Here is a 13,817-nt window from a genome sequence, read left to right as displayed (position 1 = left end):
ACCCAAGCCATGCCAAGATTCTGTGTTTCTACGGTCCCTTCCTAACCCAGGAATGCTCTGAGGTTTGTGCCGCGGATCCCAGGCTGCGTTAGGCGACCCTGACGCGACGGGAGCAGGAGCAGCAGAATCAGGCGCCACTCCTCGGGATGTGTCCGGAGGAACCCCAAGCAGCCCAAGGAACCGGGGCGGCCCGGGAGCGGCTGCCGGCGGCGGGAGGGCGGGCCCAGCCGTGCGGCCGGGGCGGGCCGGGGCGGGCCGGGCAGGCGGCGGGGCCGGTGCCGGTCGCGGCGGGGAGCGCTGCCGGAGCCGCACGGGCGGCAGGTACGGGGCGCGGGGGCCGGGGGGACCGGGGCACGGTGTGCGGGGTGGGTGCTGGCCGGCCCCCAAACGCTGCGCAGGGATGCCCGCGGGCATCGCTCAGCGCCCTCGGGCATCGCTCAGCGCCCTCGGGCATCCCTGCGCCGCGTCTCGGGCCGAAGGGACCGGCTCGACGGGACTGGTCGTGGTGTCTTTTACGCTGCTCCACACCTGAGGTCACCCGATCTCTGCCTGGTTTTGCAGCAGCGGGGCAGGTTTTCGTGCTGGGCAGGGATTTGGGGTGTACCCGGCGTGCAGCCGAGGGTAGTAATTCGGATTTAACCTTTATTTGCACAGGGGTTTCCTTTAATCTCCCTGGTAAAAGAATGGGAGCAAACCGCATCTCGTGGAGTAGTTCAGTGTTTGTTTTGGTGTTGGTCATGTGCCATCTCCCCCGGGATGGTGCTCCCAGTGAGGCACAGTGTGCCCGCAGCATCCCAGGGGATGCAGTTGCTGGTGTTGGGGGTTTGCTCCTCTTACTGTCCAGGATTCCTGTCGCTCCTTGCCCAGGCAGCCAAGTGAACTCAGCAGTGTGACCTTCCTGGCACATGAGGAGCATGGCTTGTGATTGTCCCGAGAGGTGGACACCACGGGAGCCACAGGATCGTGGATTGGGTTGAGTTGGAAGGGACCTTCAAGTGCACTTCATTGCACTCCCTGCCCTGGGCAGGGACACCTTCCACTACCTCAGGCTGCTCCAAGCCCTGGGCATCCTGTGCCTGGGCCTCCCCACCCTCCCAGGGGAGGATTTCTTTCCAATATCCCATCCATCCCTGCCCTCTGGTAGGGGGAAGCTATTTCCTCTTGTCACTCCCTGCCTTGTCCAAAGTCCCTCTCCAGCTCTCCTGGAGCCCCTTCAGGCCCTGGAAGGGCTCTGAGCTCTCTCTGGAGCCTTCTCCTCTCCAGGTGAGCAGCCCCAGCAGTCCCAGCCTGGCTGCAGATCAGAGGGGAGCTCAGGGCTGGGCAGGGGAGCAGGAGCAGAGTGCCTGGCACACGGCACAGAGTCAGGCCAGCGCTATCTGAGCTCGCCGACTGTAAATACTCCTGAGTGCTGCACGCCTGCCCGTTGGGCTGGAGACCTGGAGGCGCCTGCGTGGGCTGGAGCCGTGGGCGTTGGAGCTGGCACCGTGTGCCCTGGCCACTGTCCCTGCACAGCACCAGCAGCACAGAGCATCTGCTGGGAGCTCTGACCCTGCCTTGAGACAGGCTTTCATTGCTCACTGACACATGGCTGCTCCACTTTTCAAACTGCCAACCTGTAAACTTGTGAGGTAATAAAAGAAATTCCTCTAATTCGCACAAATACCACTAGAGAGTAGAGATGTCTCATTTAGGAAAACTAGGCTTTTCCCTCAGGGTTCAGGGGAGATGGCAGAGGAGCAGCTGGTCATCAGAGGAGTGACTGGTGTGTCCCAGGAGAGAGAGAAAGTGCTGAGCAATCACAGTGTCATCGGCCGGTAGTGTCAGCGTGGTTTTGCAGCCCATATCTGACCCTGGAGCTTCCAGGAGTGGGGCAAGTTTTGCTCATGACTTTATTTCCTTCAAGTGGCAATTGCCCTAGGAAAACCCCAGAGGAGATTCAACAGAGTCAACAGGATCATTTCGTAATGTGGGAGTCTGATGTCACTGTGAGGTGGAGGAGTTTCACCCAGGGTGATGCTGGGATGAGGCAGGGCTGGACTCGGCTGCTGGAGACAGGGAGAACACGTCCACAGCACAGAGAAACCCCAGTGGAAGCAGGAGCAGGTTTCTCTTAGGATGGCTTTGGTCATCTCGGGGATGCACGTGCTGCCAGGAGAGGGGCCTTGGCACCCTGTGGTCACACTCGGGGTCTCACAGCCCTGGGGTCAGCTCAGATGGCCCTGCTGTGACCAGAGCAGCCTGGAGCAGAGCAGGGCTGTAAAGCAGTGCTGGCTCCCCAGAGCCACCTGCAAAGGGTTCAGGGCTGCGTGTCTGTCGAGGGGGTGTCACCTCTGTGCCCCCAGCCCTGCTCAGCTCCTGCCTCATCACTGCTCCTCTTCCTCCCTCCGGAGGGGCTGCGGGAAGGGGACACAGCTGCCAGTGCACGGATGGAGAGTGGGTCCTTACACCCCTCATTTATCACCTCTGCTCAGGTGCAGCCCGCTGATGGGGCAGAGCAGGACCCACTCCAGGCTGGCACCAAACCTGGCACCAATCCTGCCCCGAGCAGCTCTGGGCTGAGCTCTGAGCACTGTGCCAGGGAGGAGCCCCATAACAGGGCCTTGGGGCTCACCTGGGGCAGCGTCCAGCTGTCAGCAAGGAAGGAGCCTGTTTGGAAACACTGGACATAAAGGTAGGGAGAAAACGGCTAAAATGAGAATATACATCGCAAAAAAGCCATCCAGGCATACTCAAATGCAGCTCTTGCTTCTTGCCATTTCTTTTATCCCAGATAAAAAGGAATACCTTCTCCCAGCAGTGGCAGGTTGATGAGTGACCCAGAGACCGGCACACAGGTGGGGTCTCCCTGTGGCAGGAGGCAGTGGTTGGTGACAGCAGGGACAGCCGAGGGCACGCAGCTGGCCAGCGCCAGCCAGGCAGGATCCTGCCCCACACCGGGCAGGGGCTGGAAACTGCAATCTAATCTCAATCTTTTATTGGATTGCTTAAAAGGCAGAAAATGTTTCCTCGTCTGCCTCGCTGGGCTCCCCAGATTTAGAGGAGCTCTGAGGATGGGCTCTGTAAAGCCAAGGCTGACCTTGCTGTGCCCCGGGCAGGGCTGGGCTCACACCCCCCCGGGGCTGGGGCAGCACAGCCCTCGTGGCTCACGTCCCCCACAGCCTGGGCAGTTCAGCACAGGCCCAGGTCACTGCTCCCCCTCTCCTGGTGTCTGCCCCACGCCCAGCCAGGCTCTGGTGCAAGGTGTGCTCCCTCCATGAGCAAACCACCCCCAGGACACGGCTGGAGGAACCTCAGTGGCACAAGGTCACCAAGGATGAGACGGTGACGTTGGGAGTCCGGGGGGTCCAAGTCCCAGGACACGAGTTCCTTGGAGAACAAAATCTTTTTCTGTAGGAGTACAGCCTGCCCTCGGATCTTAGAGGAAGCAGCTGGGGTTTGTTCTTCCCAAAGTCCTCTCCCACAGAGGATCACCCACATCTAACATCACAGGTAACAGGCATGCAGTGAGAACCATCACTTCTCTCTCCGTCATGGAGCGAGACTTCAAAATCTGTTGGGTTTATACTGTTATCCACCTCTCCGTGTGCTACTCGGGAGAACTTGCAGATCTGGCCAGCAGATCAAAGAATCAGTGTCACCTTTTTATTTTTGAAAGGGATGAAGAACCCTCCTTTCACTCTCCAGGGCCCGTGCACACCTTTGCTGCCGTCTCTGCTCACCTGCAAGTATTGCTGTGTCACTCATTCCTGCCCTGCCGAGTGCTGCTCCTTGCTGAACTATTGCTGCATTATTCCGGCACTCTTTCTCCCAGGAAGGGGCCTATTCCCAGCATTAATCTTTAACTCTGCTCTCCTGCAGCTTAAATCTGACAAATGTTCTGAGTGGCTGCCTCAGGTTCTTTTTGAAATCTTGCCTCGGGATATTAAGATTTAGTAACACAGATTCTAACCTTAAAATAGCAGCACAAAATGTTCTATTTACTCACAAAATGAATGCCAAGTATGCAGCATCCCTCACCAGAGCGGAGGAGTGGGGGGGCCATACTGATAATATCTGACAGACAAAGGAATTTGGTGGAGAAAACCAATCTGGTGTCCCTCCTCCAGGAGGCAGCAGCCCTGGACAGCATTCCTGGTCCTGGGAAAGGTGCTGCTGCTTCCAGCTCCTCTTCTTCTGTCCCTCTGAAAGCTGGATGTGCTCTAATACTTCTTATTTTAAAGGAGAATGGTCTCAGGCTCCGTGTGAGGCTGAGCCCTGAGCACTGTGAGCCGGAGCTCTACCCCAGCCAGCTCCTGCGTGTACTGCTTGGTCCATCTAGTGTTGGCCGAGGCGGGGACAGCATTCCAGCTCTATCAGCGTGCACGCAGCACTGCCGCTCCCTGAGCAGCCCCTGGGCAGGCGCTGCCCCACTGCAGGGCCCTGGCCACGCTCGGGAGTCGCCAGGCACGGCCCGCAGGTCGCGGTCACTCAGCTCTGGTGGGGCCAGCAAGAACCCAGAATGTGGCAAAAGCATCCACCACCTGTGGAACTGCCGGTCCCAAAGCTCTCCTGTGTCCTCCCGGGAGGCTGGGTGCCGTGCTGCTGCCACGGCATGGCCCTGCAGAGCACCTGGGTTTCTCCTGGGTACAAACACGGCCGTGCCGTCGCAGTGGCCGTCCCGCTCCGGCTGTGCTGACCTAGCGGGGCGCCTGGTGTGGCACAGCTCTGCTCCTCCTCGGAGCTGGCGTGATGTCTGTTCTCCTGCTCGCAGGCAGCAGCATGAACCTGAAGAAGTACCTGGTGCGGGCGCTGCATCGCCTGCAGAAGGGCCCTGGCTACACCTACAAGGAGCTGCTGGTCTGGTACTGCGACAACACCAACACCCACGGCCCCAAGCGCATCATCAAGGAGGGGCCAAAGAAGAAATTGATCTGGTTCTTCCTAACGCTGCTCTTTGCATCCCTGGTGTTCTGGCAGTGGGGGATCCTCATCAACACCTACCTCTCCTACAACGTCACCTCGTCTCTCTCCATCGGCTTTAAGACCATGAAGTTCCCTGCAGTCACCATCTGCAACGCCAACCCCTTCAAGTAAGTGTTTCTTCTCCCAGTTTCCCCATGTGTGCCCTAACCCCTCAGAACCATTGCCCGTGTGAGGTACTGAGGGCCCGCTCTTGTCTGAGACATCACGTTGGGAGCAGCAATGGAGTCACCAGGGGGCCCTAAAAACAAATAAAGAGCAATATGAAGATGAATGGCTCAGGGCCAGAGGAGGGTTCATCTGTCTGCAAGTTCTCCCTGGCTTCAGAGAATCCCACACAGTTTGAGTTGGGAAGGAACCTTCAAGTTCATCTCATTTCACCCCCTGCCCTGGGCAGGGACACCTTCCACCATCCCAGGCTGCTCCAAGCCCTGTCCAGCCTGGCCTGGGACACTGCCAGGGATCCAGGGGCAGCCACAGCTGCTCTGGGCACCTGTGCCAGGGCCTGCCCACCCTCATGGGGAAGAGTTTCTTCCTAACACAGTTTCTGCGCCATATCAGTCAATCTAATGAAGGTTTTTACCTCCCTGCTAACTTTCCTCAGCTCCTAAAAGAACCAAATTCAGCTCACCTTTCTCAGCTAGAATCAGTCTTTCCGTCTTCCCCACAATTTCTTTCGTTCCCCTTCCTCACTGTGAGCATTCTTCTCGTTGCTCGTACTCCAGTCCCTGGTTCCACAGTCCTGCCTGCCAGGCACCACAGAGACAGAACTGAACTGTGATTTCAAAGGAGCCGCTGATTTTCCCTGGAGTTGCTTTGAATCTATCATTGTTTTAAATCCACGCAATAGCGTAGCCCAAGGCAAGACGCTCTCGGCCAACACAAGAATTCCTTAGGGCTAGTTTCTCCTCCACTTGCTAGAGATGTTTTGTGTAAACTGTAGTGAATTACTGAACTAGAACAAATGTGGCCCGGCACTGGCGTGTTCAGCCCTGCAGCACTGCCAGTTTATCCTCCCACTGCCCTTCTGCCCAGCTGCAGGGACACCAGTGTCCGGGCTGGCCGTGCTCTGCATGGGAGCTCCCGTTGTCCCCAGTAAATTTAGGCAGCACTCTGAGGTCCCCAGGAAGTCCAAGCCAGCAGCATGGCAGGTGAGCTGTGTCCCCACACCATGGCACTGCTGGTGCCACTCCCTGTCCCGCAGGTACTCGGAGGTGAAGCCCCTGCTGAAGGAGCTGGACAGGCTCATTGAGGCAGCGCTGGAGAGGATCCTGCAGCCCACACCAGGCAACAGCAGTGAGAACGTGTCCCTGCCACTCGACCTGGAGCTCTGGAACCAGATCCCCCTGGTCCTCATCGACGAGCACGACAAAGACAATCCCATCATCCTGGACATCTTTGAGACCAACCAGACTGCTGCGGGCAACGAAACTGCCATGGACAGCAGAGCCAGTGTGAGCAGTGACACTGCTGGGGACCACCAGCTCTCTGGGGGCAACGAAACCATGGACAACGAAACCACTGAGGGCAACCAAACCACTGCTGCACCTGCCCCAGCCAGCACCGTGTCAGAAGAGAAGAAGTACAAGCTGGCAGTGAAGCTGGTGAGATGAGAGGGTCCCACAGTGGCAGCGGGCAGAGACGAGGGATGGGTGCCTCGGCGAGGATGCAGCGGGGAGATCTGTGTCTCCTCCCCAGCAGCTGCCCATGGCCACTCTGCCCCGGGCCTCTGGACTGCCTGTGCCCCGACCCAGCCCTGCCACAGGCTGAGCCCAGGACAGAGCCAGGGCAGGGGTGGTCCCTGCAGGCCCCCAGGCACCCTCACCCCTTCCTTGGGTCAGGCACCCAAAATGCCAGGGAGAGGCTGTGGCTGCTGCCCCATCCCTTTCCTGCTGCAGTCCGCAGTGCAGAGGCACAAGGTGGTGCTGGAACCCCTCAGCCCTGCTCCCATGAGGCTCCAAGGACCCTGCCTGGGCAGGCCTCGGAGGCTGGGGAAACTCCAGCCTTAAAGAATTGTCCAAAATTGACATTTTCTCTTAACTTGTGGGGTCACCCTGGGGATGATGTATAACCTGCCCAGCAGGGAAATGTCCCTGGGGAAGGACCCTGTAATGACAGCCAGCTGAGTGTGACAGCCAGCTGAGTGTGACAGCCAGCTCAGAGTGACAGCCAGCTCAGTGACAGCCAGCCTGTGGCCCCGTCAGGCTGAACCTCTCAGTCCCTGGAGCTGCAGGCAGGGCTGGCATGTGGGCAAGCACATGGGGAGGGGGTCCCACATGGCCCTGCCGTGCCCTGGGCTCAGGCTGCCTGCTCTGTGTCCCCCTGGGGCTCAGGCTGCCTGCTCTGTGTCCCTTTGGGGCTCAGGTGTCCCTGAGGGCTCAGGCTGCCTGCTCTGTGTCCCCAGTGCAGCCACCAGGGCTCAGGCTGCCTGCTCTGTGTCCCCCTGGGGCTCAGGTGTCCCTGAGGGCTCAGGCTGCCTGCTCTGTGTCCCCTGGGCTCAGGCTGCCTGCTCTGTGTCCCCAGTGCAGCCACCAGGGCTCTGACAACTGCACGTACAGGAACTTCAGCAGCGCGGCGCAGGCGGTGACCGAGTGGTACATCCTGCAGTCCACCTCCATCCTCTCCAAGGTCCCGCTGCACGAGAGGATCAGGATGGGCTACCAGGCAGAGGACATGATCCTGGCCTGTCTCTACGGGGCCGAACCCTGCAACTACAAGTAGGTGCACACGAGCTCCCTGCTCCTTTCCGTCCCTGCAGGAAGGAACAGCTCGCGGGTTCCTTTCTCTTTTTGAGGTATATATCAGCTGCTAGTGAGATTGCTGCTGATTCTCAGCTCTATCAACACTTCCCAGTGTTGGGAAGCACAGCTGCTGAGCTGGGCCCATCTTCTGCTTTATGTCACACCCCTTTGTTGCTCCCGAGAGTCACAGTTTTATGTGTATGATTCCTCCAGGAACTTCACCCAAATCTACCACCCAGACCATGGTAACTGCTACATCTTTAACTGGGGCATGGATGAAGAGGCTCTGAATTCTTCCAACCCCGGGGCCGAGTTTGGTAAGGGAGCGCTCTGCGGTGGAGGAGGGGCTGGAGGGGCAGACGTGAGGGCTCTGCCTCTTGGTGCCCGTTTCTGTCACTCAGGACAGACCAATGGTTCCTCTGTCATTGGAGCACTGTGACAGGGAACAGAGGCTTTCCAGAGGGGGATGAGCCCCAAAAGGAAAATGTGCCACACAGAAGAACCGACTACGGACATGTAGCAGAAGGGCATCCTCTGCATATTTGAAATATCTTAGGCAACCCCTGGCTGTTCCCAGTTTTTGCAGTGCTGGGCATTCACCACCATAAGTGGTCCTCCCCAGATCAGGCTGCCATGGCAGCCAGACCCTGGCTCTTCCCAAGGAACAGGGAGAGGAAAATAGACAGCCTTCTTTCCCCAAGCCTCCCCTTCCAGTGCAATTCCTGTTGTGTTTTGTCTGGTGTCCCAGGGCTGAAGCTGATTCTGGACATCAGCCAGCAGGACTACATTCCCTACCTGTCCTCTGCCGCTGGGGCCAGGCTCATGCTGCACCAGCAGAAGAGCTTCCCCTTCCTCAAGGATCAGGGCATCTACGCCATGGCTGGGACAGAAACCTCCATTGGAGTGCTGGTGGTATGTGTGGCATTCCTCGGGAGCAGATTGTCTGAGAATAATGTTATCTGATGGGACCACAACCAAGTTTGCTTTAAGTCTTGGCTGAACTGGCTCAAACCAAAGGAGACAAGGTACACACCTGTCAGGGGCTGGAGCGCTTTATGGAGGAGTTTATGTAACTGTCCTGGCAAAGTGCTTTACTGAGGCCGGAATGCTGCGCTCAGGCCACGGTTGTCTCTTTCTGCAGCATGTCAGAAGGTGCTCTGCCAGCCCCTGAGCAGCCTCGCCTGCCTGGACCCACCCAGGAAGGGGCTGCAGCCTCCTCAGCTCTGCCCCCGCTGACTCTCATCTCTAGCAAAGCCGTGGGGAGCACAGAATTACAGAGCCCCTGGGAAATGGGCACAGGGACCTGTGGAGAAGTGATCACCACAGTCTGGTGTTTGGGTTTGTTTCCAGGACGAGCTGGAGAGGATGGGTTATCCCTACAGCGACTGCACCATGAACGGCTCCGACGTCCCCGTCAAAAACCTCTACAGCCAATACAACACCTCCTACTCCATACAGGTAGAACACCCTCTAAATCAAACAACACTCTTCAGGAGAAATCATCAAAGCAGTTAAATCTTTGCCTATCATGCAGGGTACTGGGGAATCATAAAATCATTAAATCTTTCAAGATAATCAAATCCAAGTATCAACACAGCACCACCACTGATAAGCCATGTCCTCAAGTGCCACATCACATGGTTTTTGAACACTTGCAGAGATGGTGACTTCACTCCTGCCCTGGGCAGCCTGTTCAAATGCTTTACAACCCTTTCCATGAAAAATTTTTCCTCATAGCTGATGTAAGCCCCATATGGTTCTGTAGGAACGGTCACTAAGGCTCTGGGAAACTTCTGCTGAGACAAGGTCAAAGTGACACTTCCTAGGAACTCATGTTTTGTGTACACAAGTGATGTTTACCCCGACAGGAGATGAGTACTAAGGAGAGAGTCTCCCTCTGAACACTCCTGCGATCTTTAACTTTTTTCTCTTTGGGGGAATCAAGTAATTTCTCACCCTGAAAATGCAGCTGGTTTGTACAGGAAGGGAAACAGCCCTTTGCTTCTTCATCACTCTGAAAATGGGATGAGAAAGTTGAGCGTCAGTTAACCTTGCATCTGTAGAAAATTAGAGGGCCAGCCCTAAGCAGAGGTTAATTTATAACAGGCTGTGCTGAGGGAGAAGCAGCTCTTGAGGGTGCAGTGTGATAATAAGGAAATTCCCAAACATTTGGGTGATTCGCAGATGCCCCCGGAGATCGGGAGGGCTTTGGGCTGGCAGTGGTTTTATATTTCTACCTTTATATAATACAATAACAATCGGACCACTCTGGCCAGCTTCTGAAGATGCTTGTATAAGGCTTAAGCAAACACTCGGGAGGGTTGCATTATTCCCTAGAAGTGCAGGCACTGACGGAGTGCTGTGCCCACGTAATGCCACTTCAGAGCCCTCTCAGCAAAACCAGGCTCTTCCATCACTCCCTGACTGCTCTGCACTCCATGGACCTTTCTATCACACAGAAATTCTCTGCTTGTCCAGCCCACAACTGTTAAATTTAATTATCTTCTCACAGACTTTGCTATTGCGTTGTGCTGCCTCATGCAGAATCCCACTCCAGCCTCGGGTGATGAACTTCACGCCTCACCAAGCTAATGGCAGTGCTGCTGCTGGAGCTGCAGCCACAATCCTCCCCAGACGAGCAGCACCCGCACAAAGATCATTCATATGTCTGCTCTTTATGTTGAAGGATTTGGAAATTCATGGCCTTAAAATGCAAAACCAGCCCTTTGTCAGTGTTGTGTGAAGCCTGGAGAGCACAGCCCTGTCTGTAGTGGAAGGGAACATTTGTACTCCCTTTTGGAAGCTTGAGTGTTACTTCTGTGAAGCCCCAAAATAACTGAGGAATGAGCAGTGTCTGTGTGAGCAGCAGCGGGTGCTGAGCTCCCTCTGCTTGCCACGAGGTCTCACCCACGGCCAGCTCCCACGAGTGGCCCCAAGAGCTCCAATGCCAGCAAGGCTGGCAGGGGTTCTGGGCAGGGACAGGCTCTGGGAGCCCCCACCTCCTCTGCAGCTTCTTCCCCGTCTGTCTGCAGCCCCAAGATGCCCTGTTCAGTGCGAGAGAGAGGGAGCTCTGGGGCAGAGGGCTCCCGAGGGCTCAGCCACCCTGAGCATCCCCCTTCCCTCCCCAGGCCTGCCTGCGCTCCTGCTTCCAGAACCACATGGTGGAGATCTGTGGCTGTGGGCACTACATGTTCCCTCTGCCTGAAGGGGTGAATTACTGCAATAACGAGGATAACCCAGGCTGGGGTAAGAGCTGCTGGGGGCTCTGGGGCCGGGCTCTGCTGCTGTCCCTGCAGCTCCTGCACGGCTGCTCCCTGTGGGACGTGGCCCCCTGGGCCAGGGCTGGGGAGAAGGGGCCACATCTGGTCTTGGCTGTGGGCTGGGGGAGCCCTCGGGCACCAAAGAGAACACAGGGTATCACTCCAGGCCTCTGCACCCAAAAATTTTGGGTCCCCTGGCAGGGACAATGGAGGGTCCAGTGGTCCCTTGGGATAGCACAGCTCTGTGCTGGCAGAGGCCAGGGCTGCACTAAAAATACCAATCCTGGGCAAGCTGGTTCTATAAGAACTGTCTTCAGAAACTGACAGTTTATTTTTAATTTATTTGTAAATTGCCTGATGTGTTTTGCCCAAGTTTCTCAAGGAAAGGAAAGTTGAAAGGGAAGATGGCAAATCTGTGCTGAATGGTCATACCTAATATTTATTTTGATAAAGGAAACTGATATAACTCAGTAACTGGGTCCTTATCTTAACAAATACTTTGACTTTGTTTTCACCAAACAGCATATTGCTATTCCTCACTGAGATCCAGCATAAAACAGCGTCAGATCTGCATTGACTCCTGTAAAGAAACATGCAAGTGAGTACCTGAGCCTGATCTGGTTGCTGTGGAGGTAGAGGGGTCCTTCACTTTGACTCCCATCAGCCCTGACTTTCCCAAAAGGGCAGCAAACCCTGCAGGGCTGGTTTGCTGCCTGAGAGCTGAAGTTGCAGAGACTTCAGAGGAGGGGACATCTCCGTACTAATGCTCTCCCTGTTTGCTGCAGTGACACGCAGTACAAAATGACCATCTCCATGGCGGACTGGCCATCAGAAGCCTCCGAGGTAACCCCGATTCCTTGGCTTGTAGCAGACCCCGGTGGCTCCTGTTCCCGGGCACAGGACACTGGCTGCTGTCAGAGCTGGTGTCCGGGTCAAAGCACCTCTGCTCAAGTCCATGTTTACCACACACAGACCAGCAGGGCGTGGGGCAGGAGGCACCCCCAGAGCGGCTCCTCCCTGCTGGGGTCCCTGCTGAGGCAGAGCTGCCCTGCTGAGCTCCAGAGCCTCCCCCTCACCTCGGGCAGGGCTGCCTGGCAGGGGCACAGCACCGCAGGGCTCGCGCTCTTCGGGAGCACAGCGTGCCTCTACTCCTCTGAACAGATTCTGTTTTCCTAGGACTGGATTTTCCATATTCTGTCTTATGAAAGGGATATGTCAACAAATGTGACTCTGGACAGGTGAGTGAGAGGAACAAGCACTTTATCTTCTCTGCTGAGCCTGTTAACATCAGCCTGACACGAGCCCTGGCGCTGGGCCAGCGCGCGGGTGCGAATGCACAGGGAGGACGAGGTTTGCAGCCTGGTCACCTGGGACACACAAAAAGCAGATCCAAAAGGCACTTCATGCGTGTCCTCTGCTCTCCAGAGCTGCAAACTGGGTCGGTCAAACTCAAACATGCAACAAAGTGAAATCAGCCTTAAGGACAGTTCCAATGCCATAACGTTTGTCACTTCATACTGATGTCCTGGTGTCTTTCTGTCCCACGGTCAGGCTGGAGCAGAGGTGCAGGACAGTGACAGCCAGCTCCTCACTGAGGTGGGTTTTGTTCTTTACAGGAATGGGATCATCAAGCTGAACATTTACTTCCAGGAGTACAACTACCGCACCATCTCGGAGTCAGCTGCCACCACGGTGAGTGCCCATCCCAGCCCTTCTGGCAGGGCAGGAGCCAGCCAGCTGGGACGGGCAGGGCTCGGTGCCCTGGGGGACGGTCTGTCACATCCCTCCAGGCTGCCTTTTGGCACACTTGCTGAAATGAAGTGGATGAAGCCACCTCTGCCTGGTGGCTCAGAGCCCTCAGTTCCTTCCCCCACTCCACCTCCCGTCCCTGTCCCTGCCCTGCAGGGCAGCACCAGCACGGGAGGGCCCCAGCAGGCAGGTCCCAGGTGCAGGGGCATCACCCACATCAGCACTGGCACCCGGGTGACGGACCGGGGTGGGGCACGCCTGAGGGGCTCACTCCACTCTCCTCCCACAGATCGTTTGGCTGCTGTCGAGCCTGGGAGGCCAGTTTGGGTTCTGGATGGGGGGCTCGGTGCTGTGCCTCATTGAGTTTGGGGAGATCATCATCGACTCGCTGTGGATCACCATCATCAACGTCATCAGCTGGTGCAAAGGCCTGAAGCAGCGGCGGGCGCGGGCGCGGTACCCGGACGCGCCCCCGACGGTGTCGGAGCTGGTGGAGGCTCACACCAACCTGGGCTTCCAGCACGAGCCCGCGGGGGCCGAGGCGCTGCCCCCCGAGCCCGGCACGCCCCCGCCCAACTACGACTCCCTGCGTGTGCAGCCCCTGGACACCCTGGGCCCCGACAGCGACAGCGAGTGACCAGAGGCTCCTGGAGCTCCCGCCGCGCTGCGCCGCTTGCTGGGCCACTGTCTGTCCAAATTCAGAGGGAATTAAAAGCCCAGGCTGTTCTCTCCTATGACTGATCGCTGGCAGGAAGCTCTGCCTAATAAACCCTGCAATAAACCTCACAGAGTCAGGCTTTGGCTTCAGTGTGTAGGGCTTGTGTACATCAGTACTGCTGTAAAATCGTGTCACTGTTTCTCGTCACCAGGTGGGTGGGAAGCGATTCCCAGTGAGCAGAGCAGGGTGGTGGCAGGGAGGACAGGATGTCCTGGCAGTGGATGCCAGGCCGTGGCCTGTAGCTCACAGAACCCTGGAAGAGTTTGTGTTGGAAGGGACCTTAAAGACTGTCTCATCCTACCCCTTCTCCAGCTCTTGGCTGCAGGGATGTGGCTCAGCGCGTGCCACAGCTGTGCCATACCATGGAGCACAGCCTTGGGATGGGACCAA

The 13,817-nt window shown here is 57.0% G+C and overlaps 1 protein-coding gene across 6 annotated transcripts; it reads left to right on the top strand.

The window, feature by feature from the left end:
* The first annotated feature begins 238 nt into the window (after window positions 1-238).
* On the top strand, window positions 239-13,510 carry SCNN1B (sodium channel epithelial 1 subunit beta). 6 transcript variants are annotated; one of them, XM_038151778.1, is made up of 17 exons: window positions 239-321; window positions 2,472-2,671; window positions 2,771-2,834; window positions 3,394-3,489; window positions 3,657-3,721; window positions 4,751-5,069; window positions 6,164-6,563; window positions 7,483-7,676; window positions 7,914-8,017; window positions 8,449-8,612; window positions 9,051-9,158; window positions 10,829-10,946; window positions 11,483-11,558; window positions 11,746-11,803; window positions 12,137-12,198; window positions 12,577-12,652; window positions 12,999-13,510. In XM_038151778.1, the coding sequence occupies exons 5-17, from the start codon at window positions 3,658-3,660 to the stop codon at window positions 13,344-13,346; spliced, it is 2,091 nt and encodes a 696-aa protein (XP_038007706.1). In that variant the 5' UTR covers window positions 239-321; window positions 2,472-2,671; window positions 2,771-2,834; window positions 3,394-3,489; window position 3,657; the 3' UTR covers window positions 13,347-13,510. The 6 variants fall into 6 exon arrangements, with proteins under 6 accessions (XP_038007706.1, XP_038007709.1, XP_038007708.1 ...); XM_038151781.1 differs by lacking the exon at window positions 3,657-3,721; XM_038151780.1 differs by lacking the exons at window positions 2,771-2,834; window positions 3,657-3,721.
* Window positions 13,511-13,817: the final 307 nt, after the last annotated feature.

This window comes from Motacilla alba, chromosome 14 (genome assembly GCF_015832195.1).
Source record: "Motacilla alba alba isolate MOTALB_02 chromosome 14, Motacilla_alba_V1.0_pri, whole genome shotgun sequence".
Lineage (NCBI taxonomy): Eukaryota > Metazoa > Chordata > Aves > Passeriformes > Motacillidae > Motacilla > Motacilla alba.
The sequence above is the reverse complement of the archived record's forward strand: the minus strand, read 5'-3'. Positions and strand labels throughout refer to the sequence as shown.

Bases quoted from the DNA above. Each gene is read 5' to 3' on its own strand.
- SCNN1B (XM_038151778.1), top strand. From the start codon at position 3,658: ATGAAGAACCCTCCTTTCACTCTCCAGGGCCCGTGCACACCTTTGCTG. The intron at 11,804-12,136 runs GTAACCCCGATT...CTGTTTTCCTAG, and splicing joins GGCCATCAGAAGCCTCCGAG to GACTGGATTTTCCATATTCT. The intron at 12,653-12,998 runs GTGAGTGCCCAT...CTCCTCCCACAG, and splicing joins CGGAGTCAGCTGCCACCACG to ATCGTTTGGCTGCTGTCGAG.